Here is a 25939-nt window from a genome sequence, read left to right on the forward strand (position 1 = left end):
TACCTCCTCCACACTGAGTTTAGAGTAGCAGGTGGGGGGCCCAGCCACGCGCTTAGGCGGTTAGGGCTCCGTGCTCCTAACTCCGAAGGCTGCGGGTTCATTCCCACATGGGCCAGTGGGCTCTCAACCACAACGTTGCCGGTTCAACTCCTCAAGTCCCACAGGGATGGTGGGCTCTGCCCCCCCCCCAAACTAGAAAAACCGCAACTGGACCGGGAGCTGAGCTACGCCCTCCACACCGACACTTCCGGCCTTGCCCTGCCCGCCCTTCTTCCTCCAAGGATGTAATAATCAGTCCAGCCCCTCCAATTAACTCTAATCCATGCAGCACTTCCGGCCCTTCCCTTTCTCCAACTTCCGGTTTGCCCCATGGGTGGACGCCCTCCCTGCTGGTCACGACTGTGTCCCGGCCTGCGTCGCCGCCCACGGAGGTGTTGGGCCCCCGCAACCTGGAGTGCTCCACCTGAGGGCTCCGCCTGACTGGCTGCACCGCCAAGGGGTGCGGGAGAGGGTTCTTTTGCTGGTCGCGCTAGCTTCGCCTGCCACCTGAAGCTGGTCTGACAAGATGGCCGCCGCCTGGGAGCGGCCCGGCGCGGCACACAGCGGGGGTGTCTGGGAGTTGTAGTCCGGGCCGGCGCGGTGACGCATTTCGCCCCCGGCCTACGGGCGCCATTGTACGCCGCGCGCGGGTGAGTGCGGCGCGAAACTCGCGCCTGTCGGGGGCTGTGCGGAGCAGGCATTGCCTGCTGTCCTCCCGTCGCGGGGTGAGAAGGAGAGATGTATGTGGTCGGGGACTAGGGGCTCAGGGGGAAGACAGCTCCCTCCTGGCGTAGACGTAGGCTTGGGGCGGGCCGATCCTCCCGGGCGTGTGCGGACCGAGGACGGGAGTTGACTCCCTCTGGGTGATGAAGATGGGCGGGGGTCTCCTGCCCTCCAGGTGTCTGGGAGTAGGTGGAGACAACGCAATCAGGGCGTTTTCCGAGGTGGGGATGGATTTGCCATTCCCAGTTGATGGGGCCGCTTCAGGGCAAAAGAGGGGGCGCTTCGGCGTAGCCCTCACGTCTCTCCCACCTCCCAAATTCAATCTTCTCAGGACTCTGCCCACTCCCACGAGACACGTCGAGGAGGAAGGTATGGCTTCCGGGCTTCCGGCGGCCTGGTTCCGTGTGAGTAGAGGCTTCTTTTGAGTTTCTGAGTGTACCTCTGGATCTGGGGGCGGGGGTGGCCGCCAGAGGGTAGGACGCCATCCTCCCTGAGATGCCGCCAGGCCTCAGGGCACCTTGGGGTAAGCAGAGGGATTGGCTGGGCGTTAAGAGACCCTGATGGACGGAGGAACGTAGGTTGCTTAGCTTTCCTAGGGAGTGGTTAGTGTAGAGGTCAGATTATGGAGGGCTCTAACTTTTCAAACTGGGGGGAGACATTGACGGAGCTAAGCAGGGATCAGACGTATATTTAGATTTCAACAGTTACTCTGGCATCAAAGCTAAAGGTGACATGAGCTCAGTCACTAGGAGAAAAGGAGGATGGATCCTTGACAGGTGCAGGAAGTAGAAGCAGTGTGGGTGGGGGGTGAGGGTTTGGGTTTGAATCTGCTCACCAGATCCCCTAGTGGGAGGCATACACACTGACATCAGTGTTGGAATCCCCAGGTTAGTAAGAAATAGAGAGGTTTTCAGAAAAGGAAGAACCTTCTTTAGCCTCCTGGTGTCCTCCTTTTTGTAGGCTGATAGGGTCAAGCTTGGGTTTGCTAAGGTTCAGACAAATGGAGGAACACATGATGGGACACCTGGAATGCTCTCAGGTCATCTTATAGACTGTGCCTTCATGTGCTCAGTCAGCTTCCCACTCTTGTCAGCGTGTTTGAGGACGGGCCTTGGCTGAACAGCAACCTGTGGGTTTTAGGAACCAGTGACCTTTGAAGATGTGACCCTGGGTTTTACCCCGGAAGAGTGGGGACTGCTGGATCTTGAACACAAGTCCCTGTACAGGGAGGTGATGCTGGAGAACTACAGGAACCTGGTCTCAGTGGGTAAGGCTGGCCTTTATGTCAATAAAGATCTGCGCTTTGCAGCACGAATGTGGTGCCACTGAAGTATGTGTCTGCTTGGGCTTGGGCTGCAGGGATCAAAGTGCAAAGTGTCAAGGCCCTGACTCTTGCGAGAAAGGGCTTTACTTTGTACCCATGGAAAAGGGCAACTTCACATACGACTTCTGAAGCTTCACCTAGTCCATCCCCAGAGGCTTTGAATATGAGGGAGGTGGATCTGCCAGGGGTGTTTTCAGCTGCAGTAGTGGATGCTTACTGTTTTTGTAACAAGAATTCCAGAGGACCTGCTGTTTGTCCGACGGCTCAGGAGTGTCATCACAGACCCTGATTCATTCCATCTGTCTGTGGTTAGTGTGAACTTTTCCATTCTTAAATTAGTACCTGCGTTATTGTGGCACCGAGCATCCAGTATCACGTCCATGTTAAAAGCAGAAAGGAATCTGGAGGGTACAGCCCTGGCTAATGTTCTTTTCACAGCTGTGAAAGAGCAAGAAAGAAAAAGCCCTAAGGCTCCCACTGACAGACTTTCCCTTTGAGTCTTACTGGCCAGAACTGGGTCCCACTGCCACCTTTACCAGCAAGGGAGTCCAGGAAAGCAAGCAGCTGACAAAGGGGATGCCCTAGACCAGAAGTCATGCCCTAGCAGGGGACAGCATGTGCCGCAGCAGGAAAGCATTTCTTCCCGAACACAGACCCCCCAAAGCCCTGTCTCTTTTCCCTTGGGCAGAACATCAGCTTTCCAAGCCAGATGTGGTGTCTCAGTTAGAGGAGGAGGAAGAGCTCTGGTCGGTGGAGAGAGGAATTCTTCAAGACACCTTTTCAGGTGAGAACCAGGCACATGGGAATCTTTGCAGGGAGTGGGCTAATTGGTTAGTCTAGGACTGGTGTCTTAGAAAAGAAGGTGGACAGGAGAAAGCCCAGGGGGTGCTGTGATGAATGGTTGCAGACATGGCTGAGTCAAGCACTGTGTTTTTCTCTGGCCTCAGAGTCGGGTGTACTGCTTTGTTGAACGTGAACGTATTGCCAGTGGCAGGTTGGCCACTTTGCTCCACTCATTGTCTACTGCCCTCCCCTTGTGTAGTCACCAATAACTAGTGTCTCTAACCCGACTTTTTTTTTTTTACATACATATATATAAATACAGACTTCCCCAACTTAACAATGTTTCAACTTTATAGTGGTACAAAAGCAATACCCATGCAACCATTCTGTTTTTCCCTTTCAGTACAGTATTCAACAAATTACATGAGATATCAACACTGTTATCAAGTAGGCTTTGTGTGAGATGATTTTGCTCAGCTGTAAGCTAATGTAAGTGTTCTGAGCATGTTTAAGGCCTGCTTGGCTAAGCTATGATGATGGTTGGTAGGTTAGGTGTATTAAATGCATTTTCGATTTAATATTTTCAATTTACGATTAATTTATCAGTTTGTAACCCCATCACAAGTTAGTTTAGTTCACTTTTTTACATAATTACACATTTTCATAAGTTTATGATGGACCATTTGCATTTTTTCTTTTGTGAGTTCATATATTCTATATACATTATGGATGTTAATATTGCAAATATCCCAGACTAGCATTTATTTTTTTACCTTTATTTAGACTCCATAAAGTTTTATGATTTCAGGAATTTAAAATTCCTGTCTTAATTCCTAGTCTAGATTTTGTATCATATATAAGCAGATTGTACAAATACTCTTATATTCTCGTATTCTTTTTTCTGTTTAGCTGTTCCATTTATCTGGTGTTTCTTCATGTATATGGTGTGGGGCACAAGTTCTGTCAACCCATTTCTGACTAGATTCTTCCACTTATTAGAAATATGTCTTTATCATGGACTGAATTCCCTCAGCCATCATCATGTGCAGGCCTCCCCCATGGCCCCACCCTTGATCTCTGTCTCAGAGTAAACCCCATATTGCTGTACTTACTGTAGCTTTCTAACAAATTTGGATAAATGGTAGTTCCTTTCACTATTAAAAAATGTATATTCCTAGCTGTTGTAAACCACCTAGTTTGCCAGATGAATACTTAGCCTCAGTCTGTCAGGGTTCATTGAGAAAAATCCTTGTTAGAATACGTGTTACGTTTGATTGCGTTTAGAAATTTCTTGATGCACAATTGGTCTGTCTGGTCAAGTTTTGGCACAAGGGCACAAAGAGGGATGTGCTTGCCCCACTGCTGTGTCCAGCCTCGCAAGGATTGTTGGGCTCTTATAGCTGCTGTTAACTGCTTAGGTTAATCCTTCTTACAGGCTTGCAGCCTTGTTCCAGATGAACCTGCCATGCTGCAAAATCTTTCTGTAATGTCCTCAGTATCCTCATTTTATAGCAAGGATAAAGGAGGAGGCGATCGTATGCATTTTTTTGTCACTACTTTTGGGCAATCACGTGATTGCATTCACCACAGCTGGTACTTCCAAAACTTTGGATACTTTCCCTCACCTTTGTTCTTTGTGCTTTAATGCAAGTGGCACTGGGATCACCTGCTTATGGCAGCATGCAGCTGTGAAACCTACACCTGATCCCGTCGTTGGTGCCAACCTTCTCCTGTTCACCACTACATAGACTGCAGTCCACGTACTCTTTTTCTGGACTTCATGTTTCAGGTTGATGGCTCAGCATTAATGCTTTCTGTTTTTCTTTTCCATATTCAAATTCATCTCTTTCATTCCCTACATTGAAACCCTTCCTTCAAACCATTAGCACAGGTCACTGAGCTCTGCCTCACCTGGAAGGTCTTCAGCAACACAAGTGCTTTGCACCTGCCTACCACGGTTTCTCTTCCCTGTGGTTGCTTCCCTTGATCCAGCCTCTTCATGTCCCTTCTGGTCTTTATGCCTCTGGCTGTGGTCGGTGTGTGTCTCATCCTTCCTGGAGTTTAAGTCCCATGTCCTGTGGGGGCAAACCTTCTGGCCATGCACTTCTGGCTGATCTAGTAGTTTCCTGAATGTAGCTGCCATGGGGACATTGGGTGCCTGTGGTTTTGTACATCTTGGGAGAGCTGACTTGACAGGTGACAGGAGATTCAAGGGTGGTGTCCCAGAGTGAGATCATGTGCATGGAGGTTTATCAGAACACTCTTAAACAGGCCTGAGGTGACAGGTGCTTGACTCATCTATGCTCTGTCACACAGAGTCCTTTGTGTGATGTTTTCCCTCCATGCCTTCCATTCTTTTGCCCTTCAAGTAACCTTGAAGATCTCTGTGGAAGGTCTCTTGTCCCATGCATTATATTAAGCTGGTAGTAAACCAGAGACCCAGCGTAATCACTGCCACTGTAGACTTTGTAGTCTGATAGATGGCAACCTCCTACAAAAAGCTACATTGTTGTTCCCGTCTAAACACAGATAAGTAGGGGTAAGCACTGAGAAGGAAAAGAGCGTAGTGTAAAGCAGGAGCAGTGGCAAGTGTCTCAAGATGATGTGGTCAGGGGACACTGCAAGCGTGAGATTTAAAGCAATTCCTGAAGAAAAAGAACTCTGCAGATGTGTGAAAGTGGTGGTGAAGAGTTTCCAGGCATGGAGGCACTGTTTTGTGTGACTGAGAATGGAACAAGCTTGGCATATTCAGGGAACAGAAAGTCACCCAGTGGGTGGGCACGAAGTCACTGAGGTGTATGCAACTTAAGTTTGGCAGAGGACACAGGACCTCCACTGTAAGGGGAGTTGATTTTCATTGAGCAAGTGTGTGGTGTGGCTTTTCACAGCTCATTCTGGGTGCTTGTGAAGAAAGAACTCTGGTAGGGCACAGATGAAAGCAGGCAGGGGGCATGGTAATGGGAAGAGGTGATGATACCTGGCCTGAGGGAGTGGTAGCAGACTTCTCCCCACTCAAAGGTGGATTCAGTGGGGCTAGGTGAGTTACTGACCAAAAGGGCAAAAGAGAGGAAGCTGCCAACAATCTCTAAGAGGTGAAGGCTTCCAGGCATTTCCTCTGACTGTTACGTATGTACTACATAAATTCTTTTTATATGTATCAATATCTCATTTTAAAAATGCAATAAGAAAAATTACTAACACTGAATTTCTGGTGTTAGGGAGTTACATGGAGGAGTCTGGCAAAGGCATAGATTTTTGTAGGGTGGAAATAGAGGTTTTGTTTTACTTGTTATGTTGAAATAATTTTGCAAAGACTTACATGAATAGTACAAAGAACTTAATAACTTCCACCTAGATTCAGGAGATTGGGATTGTCCCATGTCCTGACCTGTTAATGAGGAATGAGAGGGGACTTAGGAACATCTGAGCAGAGGCTGTGGAGCTAGCTGAATGCACTTGTCTGGACCTCAGCAATCAGGCATTTGGAATGGTATGCTTGAGTGTTACATGAGACAGCCATCTCCTGCAGTGGTCTCTCTTCCCATACTGGTGTGGCTGTGCCTCTGCTTCAGGCGGAGAACTGGGGCTGAATGGAAAGCAGGGCGTTTCTGACACAACTCAGTTTTCATGCCTCTCCGGCTCTCCATGATAGCGACAGCGGCAGCATTGGCATTGGCTGAAGTAGAAGGGAAACTGGGTAAACGCTTAAGACAGATGGCATTCATCTTTAAGAAGACACTGATTTGCAAGGATGCTGTGAAGATAAGGAATGTGGAGAAATGCTTGACAGCACTCAAATCTTCAGCCATCACTCAATGTTCTTTCAAGAAAGTACTTCCATACGTGTGGTTCAGGTAGAAAACTTGAGACATAATCTATTTAATCATTAGGATAGCAATGGCATGAAGACACTATTTTGAAGGTCATGATTGTAGGAAAGCCTGTCAAGAAATTAAGCAGGAGCTTAATTGAGCCCAACAACTATGACCATGGCAACTCTCAAAGTAGTACCAACATTAGTAGAAAAAAAATAACATACAAGAAGGAGATCATTCTATTGGGAGGAAGAGAAGGAAATCCTCCTCTAGATTCCATCCTTTATGTAGCCTGAGAGAGGACTCACATGGGGAATAGAAAAGCAAACATGGGGAATAGGAAATCAATCAATTTGTACAAAGAAAGGATAGTTCATTCAGGAACAAGACTGAATGAGTGTTTTTAGTGAGAAATCCTGTTTTCAGCTCAGCTTGACTCTCTTTAAGAGAAGGATCACACAGGAGACTAACATGCAAAAATCCGGAATGGAAGAAGTCCTTTTCATGAGTGTTTCAACATGAGAACTCAAAACAAGGATGAAATCCCAGGAATCTGATCATAGCAGGAAAAAGGCTTCTGACCTGATTCAATCTGACTTGAGAGAATTCATACTGGATCAAAAAAGTTCCAGTTGTTGACTTTGGAAAAGTTCTTACACTGAATTATTACATCTGAGAACTCTGAAACCATGGGAATGTGACTTCCATGGAAAGGTTTCATGCATAGCTCTCTTACTCAGCATCACAAGTCATACTGGAGAGCCCCTGAATGTAATCAGTGTTAGGAAGGCTTCAGGAGTCACAACCCACTGTCATGAAGCCCTTCAGTAGGAGTCCTCATTGTGCTCAGCATCAGAGGACTCATATGAAAGCAGACTCGCAATATAAGCTATGCAGGCAAATCATTAGCCTTAGCGCTCACCTTATTTGACAGAAATGACAATAACAAAAAAATTTTACACTGGAGAGAACCTCTTTGAATAAAAATGAAATGTTTGATCCTGTTCTTACACAAGATAAGTCATAAGGCAAACTACGTAAAACTTAGATCACATAAGTACACAAATAGAGTAAACTAGGCCATATTCTTTTCCAATTTATTTTGTTATCTGACCTGAACATCTGAAATCACATAAGTGACAGCAGGCATCCTTATTTCAGTTTCCCAAGTATGTCCCCAGTTGCTAAGACAATGACTGAATCTCTAGCTCAGGAAAGTTGAGTGAATAAGTGGTTGAAGAAATTGAGCCTCTTCAAAGAGACTCTGAAGACAAGCCCAGGCTTTGAAATGCGAGTGAGTAAGGGATAATAAAGGGAAATCTTGAGATAGTGCTACAAAAAACTTTGAGAGGCTCACATTTCTTGAGGACTAGGCCAAGAGTTTAGAATCTTGAGTAACTATCAAACATGCTTTAGCAGGAATCCAGTCTAGCAGAGTGTGGTCACATAGTGTGCAGTCTTTATTCAAGAACACTTTATGTTGCTGTCACCTTCCACCCACTAGGAGCCATGTAATCTTGATCCACATATATTGGGACCACGCTCCCTGGTGTGCAGATGTAGTACCTAGGGTAATTTCAAAGCCTGAAATGCCTTAACTATTGAATAGGAAGGAAAACAAATGAACTAATAATAATCATTTGACTCAAACATTCTTTGGGGGGTATAAAAAACCTCCAAAAGTTCTAAGGAAAAAGGAACAATGATAAGATCAAAGCAGGAATAAATGAAACAAATGGAGGGGAAAAAATAATCCAAGAGCCCATTTTTCTGGATAGAAAAATGCAGAACTAATTTTGATTAAATAGAAATAAGAGGTGTGGTAGACTTGGTGGGGTTATCACTTTGTGAGGGGTGTAAATGTCTAATCATTATGTTTTGTACACCTGAAGCTAATAAAAGGCAAGCTAGAAATCTACATGGGTTTGGGGGGAAGACTCTAAACAAATATTTACCAACACGTAGTTGTTTTCATTATAGTACTTGGCACAACTATTACAAAGAATGAGCCAGCTCTACATACTATGTGAAACAATTTCCAACATGTGTGTTTATCTTTTAACATGTATCTTACATATATAGAGATGCACATAGCAGTTTTCCTTAAAAATATACATATAAACAAATATGAATGTCAGTTGGTTATGACGGAGAATGTAGAAACTGATAGACTGTGATTGCCAACTGAGAAGGAAACTGGGTCGGAAGGTGACTTTCCATTTGTAGAGGTGCTGCCCCCAACTGTTCATAAAATGGAAACAGCTGTCTCCCTCCTGCTGTGTCACCAGTTCCTGACACAGCATAGGTGCACAGTAATTACTCATTGAGTCTAGGAATTAACAATAAGATAGAAAGATCTCTGGAAAAGTGTCAAAATTAAATTTTTTAGAACACAGTAGTCAGATGCATCTCAGTACGGACCTGGGCAGTGAATATTTTCCAGCTTGTTAGAAGGTAAGTTTCCATGGAACATGAACAGTTCAGTGACAGCAGAACACAGGCTGGCATGTTTACAGGTTTTTTTTTCTGCAAAGTATACATAGCATTGTTCTCACCAACGCACAAATGAGAAAAATACTGAAAAAGAAGTACTTGCAGCTCATAAGTGCCACCTTAAAATACTAATCTTCTGAAATAGTTTTTGACGCAGATGGAAGAAAGATTTTGTTACTAATACTCTTGAAATGGTACCTGAGAGTAAATTATTAAGGAATGAGCAGCTCTATTCAAGTTAGTGGGACATGGAACACTTGTATAAGTGTAAATACTGACTTCTTTTGAGAACTTACAAAGTCTAGAAGTATGTGAAGTCCCTTGTTTAAGTTCTACAGTCATCCCAGCCATTTAAGTGCTGCTGGAGCCATTTTACCTGTGGGAGCAGGAATTCAAGTCCCTAATCTGGCCCGTCTGGAGAGGAGCAGGTGGGGGTGTAAACTAGGTGTCTTCTTACCTGGTGGCCTGCACTCCCTGCCATTGCTCAGGCTGCCAGGTAGATGGGAACTCGAGCAGCAGCAACCCTCCCATGTGTCCCATGGACACAATTACAATGCTGGTGAGATTTCCTGGAATTTGACAGAAATTCCTTCAAGGCACTTAGAAGCTGTGTTGAGTCAACAAATGCTGCTTCAGCCTACCAGAATGCCACATACTGTTGCAGGGCTGGGTCACTGGTGAACAGTGGTAAGGCCCGTGTCATACGGCCCCCATTCATTCCAGAGCAGCCACTAGCATGTGTGGCTGATTAAATTTAAACTGACTAAAGTGAACGTTCAGTTCTTAGTTGAATTGGCCATCTTCCAAATGTTCATTGGTCACCTGCAGCTAATGGCTACTAAGTTGGACAGATGTAGAACATTGCCTTCAATGAAGAAAGTTCCACTGGGCACTGCTGCTCTGAGAAGGTGGAGGTGACTAAGTAAATTAATGAATCAGATACTTTGAAATGGCAGTCAGTTCTATGAAGAGAAATGAAATGGGATGTGCTGGGGGAAGTGGGGAGGCGTGGGAGGACAAAACTAGTTTAGATCTGGGCAGGAAGATAACTCTGAGGTGAGAGCTGGATGGGGAAGGGGAACCCGGTGAAGATGTTGCAAAGACCTCTGGGAGAGAGACTTAGGTATGTCTGAGGGAATGTAAGATGGTCGCTATGGGTGCATTTAGTGTAATGGGAATAAAAAAACAGGGTTTGGATCCTAACTGCTGTGTTCCCCCATGTGTAGCCTTAGGCAAGGTTCCTAGCCTCTCCCAGCATGGATCATCTTTGTCTAAAAGTTGGATGCTGCTGCTTACGGGAACTGTGGTAGTGTGAAGCTCAGGTCCTGGGGAACCCTCCATGAAATGACAGCTACTGTTACTGATTTAAAGACTGCTGTATCTTCCTCTGGGCCTGGCTTTGGGGTTTCCGATGCACAAGACCCAGCTGACAGCCTCAGCAGTCCCTTGGGGGTGACACTTAGAAGGCAGTGCATCAGGGTGCCCAGCAGAGCTGAGGAGTGAGTGATGGGGAGAGGAGGAGGTTGGGTATACAGCTGGGGGCACTCTGGACAAAGAGGAAAGAGGATGGGTGAGCTGAGGGAAGCAATCCTGACGCTACTCACCACAAGTTCTTAAAAGGTTGTCATAGTTAACCATTTGTGGACTGGTAGCCCCAGTATACCTGGATAGTTGATCAGCATTCACTAGGAAACTCTTGAGCACTGAGGGAGACTAAGCTTAGTCTCAAGAGAAGCCGCAGAGAGAAGGAACACGAGAGAAGGAAACAGCAGCTCCTATCAGCCTTCACTATGTGCTGTACCTGGCATTTAGGTACCTAATCACAGAGTTAGGAAACCTCGTCCAAAAGTTGAATTTGTGTAACAAGACACTAGAGAAATAAGGAGTTGCAGGTGAGTGAACTACATTGCCCAAATTCCCCCAGGGTCATTCAGCAGGTGAGTTGAAAGCCAGTACAGATGGTCCACAACTTACAATGTTTCGACTTTATGATGGTACGAAACTGTACTCCAAATTTATAATGTTGATCTTTTCCTGGGCTAGTGATAGGTGGTATGATACTCTTTCATGATGCTGGGGTTTGGCAGCGAGCTGCAGCTCTCAGTCAGGCATGGGGTCACTAGGGTAAGCAACCGATACTCAAAAGTGTTGCTTTGTATTTTTACATCCCATTATGCCTACAAAATGCCCATCTGTCTCCTGCTTCTGCTAAGAATTGGAAGGCAATAACTCTTGATATGAAACTCAAGATAACTGCCCAGCTGTAGGCTAATGTGTTCTGAGCATTTAAGGTAGGCTAGGCTAAGCTCTGATGTTCAGTAGGTTAAGGGTATGAAATGCATTTTTGAATTAACGATATTTTCAACTTACGATGTGTTTGTGAGGTTTTAAGTAAAGGAGCATCTACTTGGAGCTGCAGCTAATATAGATTATGCAGCCCAGGCAGGTGGGTGGGTCACTGAATCACAGCTATGGCCCAGTGACGTGCGGATCCAGTTCTACCTGCCAGCGGGTAAATTTAAGGGCTTCCATTTTCTACCTTAGAGGGCTTGGAATGGTCCAAAGTATAAGTTTTTAGAGGACTGAGGTGCCTAGAGTGACATTTACCCACAAGCTTCCAGGCTTGTGGCACATCTCATTTACTGCATAGCACCCTGTAGGCGCGGTATGATGACTGCAGACCTGTGTTGGCCTAAAGAGCTGCTACAGCAGGGAGAGCTGTGTTGCAGCTCCCCTGGGCTCTCAGCACCATAATGATTGGCAGTTTCTGACATCCAAACCCAGAAAGGCTATATGACTTAAAACAGTTTAAGAGTTAACATTTTGAGCATTCAAGATTTTGAGAAACCACCTTGGTGTCCCCAAAGATAAGAGGAGGAAGTAAATACATGATCAAGATTAAAGGAGAAATTAGTAAATTAGAAACGGAGTGGGGTAGAGGGAGTGGACTAAAATAAAAAGAACACAACAGTTATTTGAAGGGAGAAAGCACTAAATAAAAACCCCTCTGATGAACCAAGGAGTACAAAAAGTTTAGAAATTAGAAAGCAGTGAAGCAATATGGAGAACTAAGATTGTTTTCAAGTGTCATGCATGATTATTACTCAAAATGGTGCCTGTGGTCCAGTACTGAGCCGCTAGGGAGCCCCCACATAACCCCATATTCACATCCGGGGACTTGTCAGGCGTCTAGGACTCCGGTTAATTCCTTTTCCTGGCTTCCCGAGTTACCTGAGATGGGTGAATTTCAAGCCTTAAAAGCTTTAATTGAAAGAATAAATGAACTATGATTTCAAATCAAGTATTTGGATGGGGGGGAAACCCCAGAAGTCCTAAGGACAGGAAGGGAAATACTAAAGATAGCAGCAGATAAAATTGAGTTAGGAAGGGTAGGCCCCCAAACTTAATTAAAAAGCTTATTTGGGGGAAACAGGTTGGAAATGAGAGATCAAACGCCTGTAACAATTCTTACCAAGAAAAAGACACTTTAAATGTCGGAGTGACCGACGATGGCCGAGAATTACTAATCTAACTCAGCACCTGTTTTGCAAGCCGGTGCGCCCAAGGCCAGCCTGGGGAGGCCTCACCCCGAGCCGAGTCGGTTCCCGCGCGCGCCAGCGGTTTCCAACACCTGTTAGGTCTGTGCAACGATTAACACCGGAAATCACGAATAAGCCAGGTTTGTGGGGACGTTTGGAGGAAGAAGGAAAGACAGGAAGCTCTGCGGGAACCGGGGTAGAATTTAGGAGAGGCGGGGCGAAAATGGATTAGTATTCCCGTGTTCGTTGCGTTAGGGGAAAATGACCGCGCTCGCGCACCTCTCATGGCCCAAAGGGACGGACTTGAAGTTCCGGGAAGTGTGGGCGGAAGCTTCACCGGCGCCATCGTGGGGGGGTGCTCTAGGGAGGGGGCCGGAGCGGAGGCGACTGGAGCCCAGCGCCCAGCAATTCACTAGGCTGGGTCTGACCACACCCTAAGCCTCAACATGGCGGCGCCGGAAGTCCCTCTGCGGAGGCTCCTGGGAGTTGTAGTACGCCGTGGGCTGGGCGCGTAACGCACTTCTGAGCCGGCCGGAAGTCGCGGCTGTGGGCTCTTTAGCGTTCAAGTAGGCGGGACGTTGCTCTTGTCTCGCTGGCGGGAGCAGCGGGGAGCTCCTGGGTTCTGAACGCCCAGCTTCCCAGAGCCGTTTGAAAATCGCGCCATGGCAGAGCCAGCGGGCGCTTGATACAGACACCGAGAAACACGTACGGACGTGTTGTGGTCTTGCGGCTGCTGCTCTTAATTTTTTTTTTTTTAACGCAGCCGCAGGTGCTCCTCACTAGTGATTTCCTGCCCTGCTTCTTTTTTACTTCACATGGCAGGAACTTCACTATGTCATTAACTGTCACAGTAAACCCGTGTAATTTTTAATGCTTACGTGGGAGTTTGTCACAGTTTTCCTGAACCGTGTTTTAACACTACGTGTGTTTTCCAGTGTTGCTCCGTCCTTGTGCCACGTTGCTCACTCAGGAAGGGGTTGTTGTGGAAATGAACCCCACCCAAATAAGGACACCCAGAGCGCGCTGTAGCAAGGGGTTCAGCCACCATCCCTTGTGTTTGGTAGAGACTGTATGGCAGGCAGGGAATGGGGCGATTTACAGTGAAAATAGGAAGGTTCTAATTGGAGGTTATGGGCTGGGGGTAAAAATGAGAAACGGAGTCATTAGCCAACCGTTTGGGCTTGTTGCCACAGAGGTTGTGGGACAGAGTTCCATTGTCCTGTGGTCTGGCTTTCGTCTCTCTGAATATTCCTTGCCTAGGTGTCTCTACATCTGTCTTCCTCTTCAGATAGTTCCCTGACCATGGGTAGAACTTGATGAAAGTCCAAGAGCATTGGATGCAAAGGCTTTGAGTTCATGCTGTAAGTTCCTTTGCAGGTAGAGTTGTGCCAACCACTTACACTCACAACAGCATGGGTCAAAGTGCAGATTTGCTTTTGACATCAGCCATGCCATTTCTGTTTTCATAAAAATATAAATCTAAGTGGGAGTAAACCAGCATTCGTTATTAACGTAAACTAGGTTCCCAGATCCAGTTCCATAGTAGGACAGGGAGCGTTTTCCCACACCAACAATTTTCAGACACCAGCAAGGTCTCAACTCAATCCTGACGCTATCTACCCGTAGATGGCATCAGATTCCACAGATTAAGCGTTTAGTCCTACAAGACACATTCTTCAGATGCCGGCCCAGGCTCTGTGCTTCTGACCAGCTGGATATAGATTGGCGGTTCCAATGACCCCCTCCAACTCAGAATACCATTCATAAGTCCACATTGTTACCTGCACTTCTGACCCACTGGCTATAAATCAGAGGTTCCCACACCCCCTCCTTGGGTTCAATTAATTTGCTAGAATGGGTCAGAGAAATGTGTTACTTGGCTAGATCACTGTAAAAGAATATAAATCAGAAACAGATGAAGAGGTACACAGGACAACGTATGTGGGAAGAGGCATGTAATTTCCATGCCCTCTCCAGGCACACCACTCTCCCAGCATCTCTATGTGTTCGCCAACTGGGAAGCTCTCCTAGGCCCATCCCCTGGGGTTTTCATACAGGACTCTTATATAGGCATGATTGATAAAATCACTGGCTATTAGTGACTGATTCAATCTCCACCCCTTCTTCCTTCCTGGGAGGTGGGGAGTGGGGGGACTGAAAAATTCCAACCCTCTAAATATGTAGTTGGTTGGGTCTCCTGGCAACTAGCCCCCATCCCTAGGTGCTTCCTAAAAGTCACCTCATTAACGAAACAAGACACCGGGAGCTGTGAGCTAGGAACTGTGGATGAAGATTTGATATGTATGAGAAATATATTTGGAGTTGTAGAGAGCTTTCTTATTTCCTATTGCTTAGTGCACCCTCCTTGGCATTTAGGGCCATCCTGGAGTTTTTCTGTTCAGTGGATGTTCTTGTGGACTTTATGCCAGGACCCAGAGCCCCTGCTTATCCCGACAGTCTCATTCTTGGCTCCCATGAAGGCAGGATCAGGTTCTGTTCCCCTTTTGGCCACAGGCATATACAGCACCAGGTCTCTTCTCAACCCCTATTTCCTCTTGTGTGTTTTTTTTCTTGCTGTATTGAGAATTTACATACCGTAAAGTTCACCTTTTGAAAGTGTATGATTTGGGCGCTCCCCCCGGGGGGCAGGTTCCGGGCCGCGCGCCAGCCGTGTGGAGCCAGGGGAGACCCGCGGCGGAGGGGCCGGCGACCCGGCCGGGGTCCGGTGCAGCTCCGGGCTTGGGTGTCTGCCCACGCGCCTGACTCCGCCTGCGATCCAGGTCTGTCTTCATGAATAACTTAAATGATCCCCCAAATTGGAACATCCGGCCAAATTCCAGGGCTGATGGAGGTGATGGAAGCAGGTGGAATTATGCCCTGTTGGTCCCCATGCTGGGGCTGGCTGCTTTTCGATGGATTTGGTCTAGGGAGTCCCAAAAAGAAATACAGAAAGAGAGAGAAGCATACCACCAGAGAACAGCAGCTTTCCAGTAGGAACTTGAAGCCAAGTACCATGCCGTGATCTCGGAAAGTGGGCGGGCCGTGGCTCACTTGTCTTTGGAACTTGAAAAGGAACAGAACAGGACGACCAGTTACCGAGAAGCCCTTATCTCTCAGGGGCGCAAGCTGGTGGAAGAAAAGAAGCTTCTGGAGCAAGAGCGGGCTCAGGTCATGCAAGAAAAGAGGCAGGTGCAGCCCCTGAGGAGTGCATACCTGAGCTGCCTGGGTCAGGAGGAGGATTGGCAGAGGAGGGCCCAGCTCCTGCTCAAGGACGTCGAAGGCGCTCTTTCCGAGAGACAGAACATCTACTGCAGCCTGCTTCTGCCGCGCGGCCGGCGACTGCAGCTAGAGAAGAGCCTGCTGGGCGGCGTTGCCACTGACCCAGTCGCTGCTGACCTGGACATGGCAGCTGGCCTGACCGACATATTCAAGCATGACACCCACTGTGGTGACGTCTGGAACACCGACAGGCGCCAGAACGGGAGACTCATGTGGCTGTATCTCAAATACTGGGAACTGACTGTTGAACTGAAAAAGTTTGAGAGAGTAGAGAAAGCCATACTAGAAAAGTAAGAGGAGACTGCCATGAGCTCCTAATGACTCAAGCTCAGACCTCCCTGTGGCACCCTGGGTTGTCCAATGTTTTCTTTTTTCCTTCTGCCAGTGCTGCCTGCATTGTGGTCACGTGTACATACAGCCACCTGTCAGCCTGCCACCTCTGAGCAGGACAGCAGGCCTGGGCAGACAGGATTCCCTCCCGGAACCATCTCAGCTGTTACGGAAGCTGTCGAGGATTTTTTAAGCAGCGAGTATAACTTTGTATCTTCGCTCTGGGGAAAAAAATGTTTTTAAGAAAGTCAAATAGTTAGATACGCTCCTGTGTATAAATAATTTTCTGTGTGGTTTTCTCACTCTCTAAATAACTTCTATGTTTGCCTCGATTATTTTTTTCTCCTAAAATTACATTTAGAAGTTGTCAGGTAGTGACTAGAACTGCCTAACAGATGATAATAGGAAAGTAGTAATATTACCAAGGTTTTATATTGTTTTAAAGATCTTGCCCACCCACCAGAGGGAAAAACCAGGTTTCTGGTACCCAGTTGACCCTAGTGTGTGTTTGGAATCTGGCTTGTGTCTGTATTCAACAAGCACATATTGTTTACTAGTGGTGACATATAATAAAAGGTACCTGCGATTTAAAAGCAAAAAAAAAAAAAAAATGTATGATTTGGTGCTTTTACTATATTCATAAGGTTGTGCAATTATCACTACGATCTAATTTCAGAACATTTCATCGCCCCAAAAAGAAACTACATATCTATTAGTCATCAGAGCCCCAACCCCCTCAATTCCTACATCTCCTGAAAATCCACTAATTTACTTTCTGTCTCTTATGTATCTATTTTAAACATTTAATATAAATGGAGTCATACAATATATGGCCTTTGCGTCTGACTTATTTCACTGAGCATCGTGTCAAGGTTCTTCCATGCTGTAGCATATGTTAGTACTTCGTTCCTTTTTATTGTCAAATAATATTCCCTGTTCTATGGGTATACCCCATTTTGTTCATCTATTCATCAATGGAGGAACATTTGTTTCCCCTTTTTGGCTATTGTAAATAATGCTTCTGTGAACGTTCTTGTACATAGTTTTTGTGTTGACGTAGATTTTCAATTCTCTTGGATATATACTTAGGCGTAGAATTCCTGGGTCATAACATAACTCTATGTTTAACTTTGAGGAGCTGCCGGACTATTTTGCAAGGTGGTGCAGCATTCTGTGTTCCTACCAGCAGTATATGAGGGTTCCAGCTTTTCCGTATCTTCACCAACAGTTGTTACTGTTGCTCTTTGACGATAGCCTTCCTAGTTCACATTCTTTACGTCCTGTTATGTGAGGTGGTTTGCATTCCCAGGTGACTAATGATGTTGAGCATCCTTTCCTGTGCTTGTTGGTCATCTGTCTTGCTCTGCTTTTGACTTACAGGGTGTCCTGAGGCTCCGCTGGACCCTCAGTTGGGTCCTCTTCCTGCTGGGGATCCCCTGATGAAGATCAAGGTTGTTGAAGTTCTCACATTGAACCAGGAGGTAGCACGTTCTCGGAATGCCCAGATCCGGGCCCTCTATTCTGAAGATGAGGGCCTGAGCCCAGAGGTCCTCAGGGAGCCCACTCAGCGGCAGGGCAGGCATCCAACTGATCCCGAGGCTGCTCGCCAGAAATTCCGGGGGTTCCGCTTTGAGGAGGCAGCGGGTCCCCGTGAGGCGCTGGCCCGGCTGCGTGTGCTGTGCCGTCAGTGGCTGCGACCTGAGGTGCGCTCCAAGGAGCAGATGCTGGAGCTGCTGGTGCTGGAACAGTTCCTGGGCGCTCTGCCCGGACAACTGCGGGTGTGGGTGGAGTCACAGCACCCAGAAGACTGCCAGGAGGCAGTGGCCCTGGTAGAGGATGTGACCTGGATATCTGAGGAGGAAGGTGAGTGCAGTGGAAGGGGGGGGGGGTCAGAGGGTCACTGCTGTGGGGACATCATGGAGGATGGAGAAGGGGTTGTGACCACTGCATCTATGCCAAGGGCATCTGCCTCCCCCACGTGTTCCTGAATCAGAGCTTCAGACGCTTCCACGCTGGCATACCTGCCATGGCCCCAAGATCAAGGGCTATGAGAGTGGCTTCATCCCTCGACCCGTTTGTGGAAATGGAAGGTCTTGGGCCCCACCTCAGAACCACTGAAACCCTTGGCTGGGGCCTGATAACAGCATTCTTTAAGGAGCCCTCCATCCACAGGTTTCTGAGGGAAGCTAACGGATAAAGTGCTTCATTTTCATCCCTTTTGGATTCTTGCCACCACAAGCCAATAGAAACCCTGACTTCAGTCACACTGGCATATTTCTGGGGTGCCTTCTAATGTACACACTCAGTGAAGGCTGTGGATAAAGTGGTGACTGAGACGCACAGGATTCATGGACTCATGAGCTCAACAAGCCTTCGGTCTAGCAGGAAAAATGGGAATTTGACAAATGTGTATGAGACAGTGGTGGGTTTGAGAGGAACTCAAGGGTGTTGGCAGTGGGGCCCCTGGAAGCCAAGTAGGTGGTGTGGAGTGGAGCTCAGGAGGGAGCAGGAAGGTCGTGCCAAGCAGGGGAAGCATTACCTGTAAGGCCCAAGATGGCAATGTTATATTCAAGAATCAGAGAAATTGGGTAGGTCTGTACCAGAAGGGAGCAGAGGGCATGATTGGCAGGGACCTTGAGAAATAATAGTCTAAAGTAGTGGGAACTGGCCCGGAGTTCTAGGGACAAGGTGGCAGGATCGCAACATGCTGTGGATGGTGGGCCGAGGACAGGGGCAAGACTGGAAGTAGATGCGCCATCCAGAGCTGTGACCACACCCCGAGAGGGGTGGCAGCAGTGGGAGCTGGGCAAGTACGAGTATGGGATGCATTTGGAAGTCAGACTCCATGAGGCTTGATTTCTTTGAGGCTGAGTTCCATGGAGCAGACACTTCTTTGCTAATCTCCACTGACCACCCAGCATCTGGGTTCCCTGAAGATGTTTTTGAGCGAATGAATAATTGATTGACTTTTGTGATTGAGGAGGAAGGTGCAGGGCAGATTGAGAGAACAGGGCTTCAGGCAGAAGCAAGTGTGGCGGGGACGGAGCAGGCAGCAGCAGGAGTAGTCTGATTCTCATGCAGAGTCTGGGTGCTGCTGTCAGCAGGATAATCGCCCCCAAACGTGTCCACATCTAATCCCTTGAACTGTGACTGTGTTATCTCTCTTGGCAAAAGGGACTTTGCAGGTGAGATTAAGTTAAGGATCTTGAGATGGGGAGTTTCCTGGGCTGTTTGGATGGGTCCACTGTCAACACAGCGGTCCTTATAAGAGGCAGGCAGGAAAGTCAGAGTCAGATGTGACATGATGACAGAAGCAGGAGAGATGCAAGGAAAGGGCCATGAACCAAGTATCTCAGGCAGCCTCTAGAAACAGAAAAGGCAAGGAATATATTCTCCCCTAGAGCCTTTGAAAGCAACATACCATGTTGCCCTGAAAATAAGACCAGGTCTTATATTAATTTTTGTTCCAAAAGACGCATTAGGACTTATGTTCAGGGGATGTCATCCTGAAAAATCATGCTAGGGCTTGTTTTCTGATTAGGTCTTATTTTCGGGGAAACATGGTAGTCCTGGTAACATCTTTCTTTTAGCCCTATAAGGCTTCTGTCAGACTTCTGAGCTCCATAATATAGCAAATTTGTGTTATTTTGTGCCTCTGTTGTGGCAGTTTGTTAACAGCAACAATAGGAAACTAATACAGGTGCCAAGGAAACCATTGTGGAGTTCGTGAAAGTAAGTCCATCCTCTGTGTGACACCTCGGGGGTGAATTAAGTCAGCATTACAGAGGACAACAAGAAGCCTTCCAGAGAACCCTGAGAATCCTGCGTTTGTGGTCAGCATGTCAGCTAGAACTCTTGGGTGTGACTGCCACAAAGCCTTGTACAGAATGATCCAAGGGACAGGGAGAATGTATTGAGAAAGTCCCAGGGTGGTCTAGCTTCAGGCATGGCTGGACCTAGGGGCTCTAATAGTGTCCGTAGGACTGGTCCTCTCTGTGTCCCACTGCTGCTGGCCTATGCTGGCTTCACCCATAGGCAGGCTGTCTCCATGTGGGACCTCCCCGCATGGAATCTCTCTTAAATGTTCTTACAAAGCCTCTGGCTCTCATTGGCCCCGTGTTCATCCTTGATTCAGTCATTGTGGCCAGGGGGAAGCAACAGACTGGTGGGCCAGCCTGGGTCACATCATGTGCCCCTTAATAGTGACGGTGGAGTCATCATTATAGAAGGCCATGGACTATGTGGGGATATGTGAGGAAACTCAGACATGAAAGAACCGGGGTTGAGAAGGCGAGGCCAGGAAGGGCTGAGGTATAGCAGACTTGGTAAAATTCACATCAGGATGGGTGTGCCTGGAGAGAGGGGTTGGTCCTGGGGGCCAGGGCAAGTCTCACCTTGCCCCCCATGGTGACAGGAGAGGGGGTGGACTTGGAGGCCAGAAATGGGGTCTTTGCCTCTGAGGAGGTATGAGGCCAACTGCTGAGGCAAGTGTGGAGATGAGGTGGCTGCTTCAGGAAGGACTGACTGGGTCCAGGGTTCTCAGCAGTCGGGGCACCTGTACCCTTTGGGTGTCAGCTCTTCAGGTGTGGGGATTTGGGCGTAGACTGTACGGAGCAGCTGGCGTTGTGAGGAAAGGGCCACAGCAGGATGAGATATTTGTGCAGGCCTTGTGCGTCCGAGACGTGGGCTGGTCCTGTGCTGATCACATCCAGCTGATCCCTTATATTGACATGTGCTCCCAGCGTCGACCGCCCAGGACCCCACCTGCTCTCTGGAGACCACAGCTCCGCGGAAAGAAAAGGAGGAGAATGAGACCTCCTGGCCAGTAAAGGCACTGTCTGAGGTGAGTGGGGAGTGTCACCCTCTCCTCTGGTCACAGCATCCCCTGTGAGGTGGGCCTACCCTCAGAACTTCTGAGCCTGAAAGGCAGGCCTGCCCTCCAGCCATGCGGTGTCATTGGAAGACAAGAAAGGGCAGTGACTGGGACTCCAGAAATCTGGAGGCAGGATGGTGTTTACAGATATTTGGAGGTGGGGCAGCCTCAGCCAGGAGCAAGCAGGCCCATCTGGATCCTGTTAGAACCAGTGAGCCCCTCATCCTTCAGAAATGAACACTTAGCTGTTTATTACTGAGAGTTTGGAATTTCCTTCAAAGTAACCCAAAGCTGAGGCATGGACAAAACAGAACTGTTGAGGCTCGGTATGACCAAGCCATGGTGTGTATGTGGCACTAGTCAGGGCTGCTTCTGTTGCAAGTGGTTTACAACTGGCTCAGGCATAGGAGTGCACGTACTGGCTCTTCTGGCAAGGCTGAATCAGGGGTTCCTGGATAATGGGAGGATGCTCTCTCCAGCCCGTCTTGTGGCTCTGCCCCTTGTGGGCAAAATACCTCTCCGATCTAAGCAAAGGACGGTAGGTAGGCCTCTTCCTCCTGGAGTCCTGGTCAGCTCCTTAGAAAGTACTCATCATGGCCACCTGACTGACTATCCCACCCCCAAGCAGCTCCTGACGCACCACATGGGGCGGGGCTGTGCCCAGGGGAGCCATCTCCTATGGGGAGTTGTGTGGAAAGGTGAGCTGGATACTGGTGTGGGTCAGGTGGAGGCAGTGTGCCTGCGGCACTTGCAGCTCTTAGTGAAGTAGGGACTCTTTCTCCAGACTGGGCCACAGACTCGTTTTGTGAGAAGAGCCCCATTGGATCTCTAATGGCCCCAGTCAGTGTTTCTAGCACACCTCCAAAGCAGAGGTACCCCAACACAACAAGCTGTCCGAATGTCCTAGCCAGCCTGTCTTCTGTTCCCTTGGACAACTCCCTGACCCTTCTGAGCGGTCACACAATGTGTGACATTGCAGGAACCAGTGACCTTTTTGGACGTGGCTGTGGATTTCAGCAGGGAAGAGTGGGGGCTGCTGGACCCAACACAAAGGACCGAGTACCATGATGTGATGCTGGAGACCTTTGGACACCTGGTCTCCGTGGGTAAGGCCTTGCCCACACAAACCACTCCACACTTTTAGGACAGGGGCACCCTGGGGGCCCTGAGTCAGGCTTTGTGTCTTCTCTGCGCTCAGCATGAGGACTGAGCATGCCCTCAAGAGATGTGTTCCCATCCAGGGCCTTGAACCGGCACTGTGGACCTGGAGGAGTGGTTGCGTGGACAGAGGCAGCCTCAGTTCCACTAAAGGGACTGATTTGCTGTCCACCCTGAGGGTACATGAGAGCAGGAACTTGTAGAGCTCGGACATGGCTCCCAGCCCTCGCCCCAGCCCGTGATCACTAGTGTCAGTGTCCTCCCTATACTGTTTTGCTGCTTTTCAGTCTCTCCCCAGGTTGCATGACTGTACTTGGGGAAAAAATGTCCAGCTTTTGAATAATTATATCATACTATCAACCCACTTTAGTCTTTTCTCCCTATGTAACCCACAACTTTTGGTTTCTTCCAGGGTGGGAGACTACACTGGAAAGCAAACAGGTAACCGCAAAGTCTGACATTCCTGAGGAAGAACTAACCTGCAACCTAAAAATAGAAGAATTCTCAAGGGCCGATGCCCAGTCCTCTACTTCAGGAAACATCTTGCAGGGTGGGGCCCTGGAAGTACTGGCATCGAAACAAGTGGGGCTGACTCAGGGGAAAACCCGCCCTCAGAAGCAGCACTGTGAAGGCCGCAAATCCCAGGCAAACACTGGTCTTCACACAAGTCATGTTTCACACCAGAAAACCCTCCCTAGAAAACGCTTGCGAAAGCGTGGCTCACGGGTTAAAAAGGTGACACACAAGTCCCGTGTAAAAAGTCATCAGAAGAGCTGCAAAGGGGAAAAAGCTAGGGAAAGCAGCGGCTGTGTAAGAACCCTCAGCCAGAGCACCCAACAGGTTACATTTACAAGAATTCACAAGGGGAGCCAAGTTTGCCGATGCAGTGCTTGTGGTAAAACGTTCCGGAACCCGAGATACTTTTCTGTACATAAAAAAATCCACACAGGAGAGAAGCCCTATGTATGTCACCACTGTGGAAAGGCATTCATTCAGAGCTCCTCCCTCACACAGCATCAGAGAATTCACACTGGAGAGAGGCCATTTAAATGTCATGAGTGTGGGAGGACTTTCAATGATCGCTCCGCCATCTCCCAGCACCTGAGGACTCACACGGGGGCCAAGCCTTACCAGTGTCAGATCTGCAGAAAAGCCTTCCGCCAGAGCTCCCATCTCGTCAGGCATCAGAGGACCCACACTGGGGAGCGCCCCTACATGTGTAATAAGTGTGGTAAGGCCTTCACCCAGAGCTCGCACCTCATAGGGCATCAGAAGACACACAGTGGGATGAAATACAGTAAGAAACACCTACCTCACAGCCCTCAGGCTTGTTGAAGAGACACTGCCTTTTCTACCCGATCCTGCATCGTAACGCGAACTGGCCCAGTTGTGATTCAGAACTGAATGTGAAAAGAAGCACTGACTGATGTTGTTCTCAAGACCAAAGGACTGCCAAGGACACTGTCCTGCCACACAGATAAGAAAACTGGTGGGGAGCTGTTGCTCATGAATATTGACAGTTGAAAAAACATTTAATTTTGCAGTTGATTTGCTATTATAATTTGTTCATTTGGTCATTAAAAGTGATTATTAGTGAAAAATGCTGATAATGTAAGTTTAAAATGCCAGGTACCAAAAATTGTGTGCACTTATATTTGTGGTAAAGTATTTATGCGTATGGACAAGTACTAAAGGACGAGATGGATTAAATAAACTATATGTTTCTGTCATAGAATCCGTGTATATTTTCCTACCTATTTAATGGAATATCTTTTCATTACTGTTTTGATACCTAAAATCAGCAATGTCAAAAGGATGGAGATTGTCAGACCAGTTCTAGCAGATTCTGTGCAAGGCCGCAGCACCTGTGGCCCAAGATTCCAAGTGACTCAGGATGAGTGTGTCATTCTGTTCTTTATGGTGTCACCAAGATATAGCTAGATGCAGGGAATAGGAACCTGGAGGAACGATTGAGGTCTGGGGGGCTGGAAACCCCAGGCAAGCATGGCAGCCTCCTGGGCACGTTCATTGGCTTCACATTCCACTTCCCCTACGAGGGAGGGAATGACCCTGGCTGGACGTCCATCACCAAGTTAAGCAATAAGACACTGGCAGTACAAGAGGATGTATTTGATGCCCATGTTTCACGAGATCACATTAAAATTCTCCAGGTCACACAGCCTACAACCCATTCCACAACTCCGCCTTTGTTCTTGTGTTCTGCATAGCATTTCAAAACATTTTCTAAATCTCTAGGTCAGAAGTAGTTAATGTTCAACAGATGTTGGTTGAGTGCTGCCCTGCACAGCCTCTTCTGGCACAGGGCTCATGGCTACTAGATCACATTTAATCATTTCCGCAACCTGACAGTGGCATGTTTGGTGGTTTGAGGGATGAGAACATCTGGGGTTGAAGACCTTACCCAGGTTGCCACTGCTCTCCCACACACGAGTTGGGGGCTTCTCCTAGGGAGAGCGCTCAGTTCTCCATGGGGAATATCCACAGCTCCTCCAAGTCCCGATGATGTAGAGACTGTCCATTTTCTTGAGGAGTGACCTCACCATGGTACCCAGTTGTGGGGAGCCATGATTTCTTGTTGCTCTGGAGCCTTGTGGACTGGCTCAGTTTATGATTAACTTGTTTCTGCTCCTAAGGCGTTGTCTCTGCCTGCACCCTGCGGGTGCTTACAAGTTGCTGAGGAATGAAGTGGGAACGGCCGGTTTCCGGATACAGATAACTGATGGCTATCAGGATAATTGGTAGACTTTGTCATGTTAATTACTTTGGGGAGTTTTGTAGTGATTTTGTAGTTTCTTTGTAGAAGTTAAAAATTTACTTTCTGTGAGGTACTACATACATACCCGTGAGTGTTAAACTGCACGTACCCAAAGGGTATATAATGGTGAAGGTAAATAAACCAGGCGCTTCAGCATCACTGAAGACCGGCCGCATCATTATTTGTGAGTGTCTCTTTTTCATTCCCACTCCCCCATTCGGGTACTGTTCGATTCGTGGCGGCTGGCTCGCCACACCCAGTTCTGGCTGTAAAGTTCACAACCATGTCCTCAAACAAGGTCACCTAATCTTGAAATGTCACATATTGATTTATTGCCAGAAGATGGTCACTGAAGGAGGTGAGCTGACTGCTACCTGTGGCAGTTTTCAAACATGGCCACAGTGCTTTGCCATTTCTCCCTTCCTAAAACCTCGCTGGGCTTGTGACTGTTTTGACCAATAGCATCAGCATAAGTCATTCCATGCAACTTCCATGAGATGAAGTCATAAAGAATGATGTGGCTGTCCTGTTGCTGGAACACTCACTCTCGGGTTCTCTCTCTAACCCTCCTGCTCATACCCTAATCCCTCACTCTGACTTAGCTCCTCGCAGCTCTCATGGCCCTCATATTACCGATGGAATTACAGTTCACCAGTGCTGGTAGGTCCTGAGCACCACGTGGGCAGAGCCTACTCTCCACTCAAGAAATGTTTGCTGCACGTATCCATTAACAAATTGATCTCCCCACTATAAGCATCCCCCCCTCCCAGGACAACCATCCCCAAGCCCCAGTATTCCATGATGTCT

The 25939-nt window shown here is 47.9% G+C and overlaps 2 protein-coding genes across 7 annotated transcripts; both read left to right on the forward strand.

Moving 5' to 3' along the window:
- The first annotated feature begins 342 nt into the window (after nt 1–342).
- On the forward strand, nt 343–25309 carry ZNF274 (zinc finger protein 274). 6 transcript variants are annotated; one of them, XM_081030902.1, is made up of 8 exons: nt 343–689; nt 1094–1166; nt 1903–2029; nt 2775–2870; nt 17706–18188; nt 21068–21168; nt 22178–22304; nt 22769–25309. In XM_081030902.1, exons 2-8 carry the CDS (start codon nt 1134–1136, stop codon nt 23689–23691), a joined length of 1890 nt encoding a protein of 629 aa, XP_080887028.1. In that variant the 5' UTR covers nt 343–689; nt 1094–1133; the 3' UTR covers nt 23692–25309. The 6 variants fall into 6 exon arrangements, with proteins under 6 accessions (XP_080887028.1, XP_080887030.1, XP_080887027.1 ...); XM_081030904.1 differs by having other exon boundaries at nt 675–764; nt 1835–2029; nt 22769–25303; XM_081030901.1 differs by having other exon boundaries at nt 677–779.
- Nucleotides 15478–16341, forward strand: LOC308489567 (coiled-coil domain-containing protein 127-like). Its single transcript, XM_081030907.1, is given in 2 exon segments — nt 15478–15707; nt 15711–16341. Coding segments are annotated over 2 exon segments (780 nt in total). The 5' UTR covers nt 15478–15506; the 3' UTR covers nt 16290–16341.
- Nucleotides 25310–25939: the final 630 nt, after the last annotated feature.

Source organism: Rhinolophus hipposideros (assembly GCF_964194185.1).
Source record: "Rhinolophus hipposideros genome assembly, chromosome: 21".
Classification (NCBI taxonomy): domain Eukaryota; kingdom Metazoa; phylum Chordata; class Mammalia; order Chiroptera; family Rhinolophidae; genus Rhinolophus; species Rhinolophus hipposideros.

Excerpts from the sequence above, each read along its gene's own strand:
- ZNF274 (XM_081030901.1), top strand. Across the intron at positions 18,189-21,067 it reads CTGGATATCTGAGGAGGAAG|CGTCGACCGCCCAGGACCCC; the intron begins GTGAGTGCAGTG and ends ATGTGCTCCCAG. Across the intron at positions 21,169-22,177 it reads CAGTAAAGGCACTGTCTGAG|GAACCAGTGACCTTTTTGGA; the intron begins GTGAGTGGGGAG and ends GTGACATTGCAG.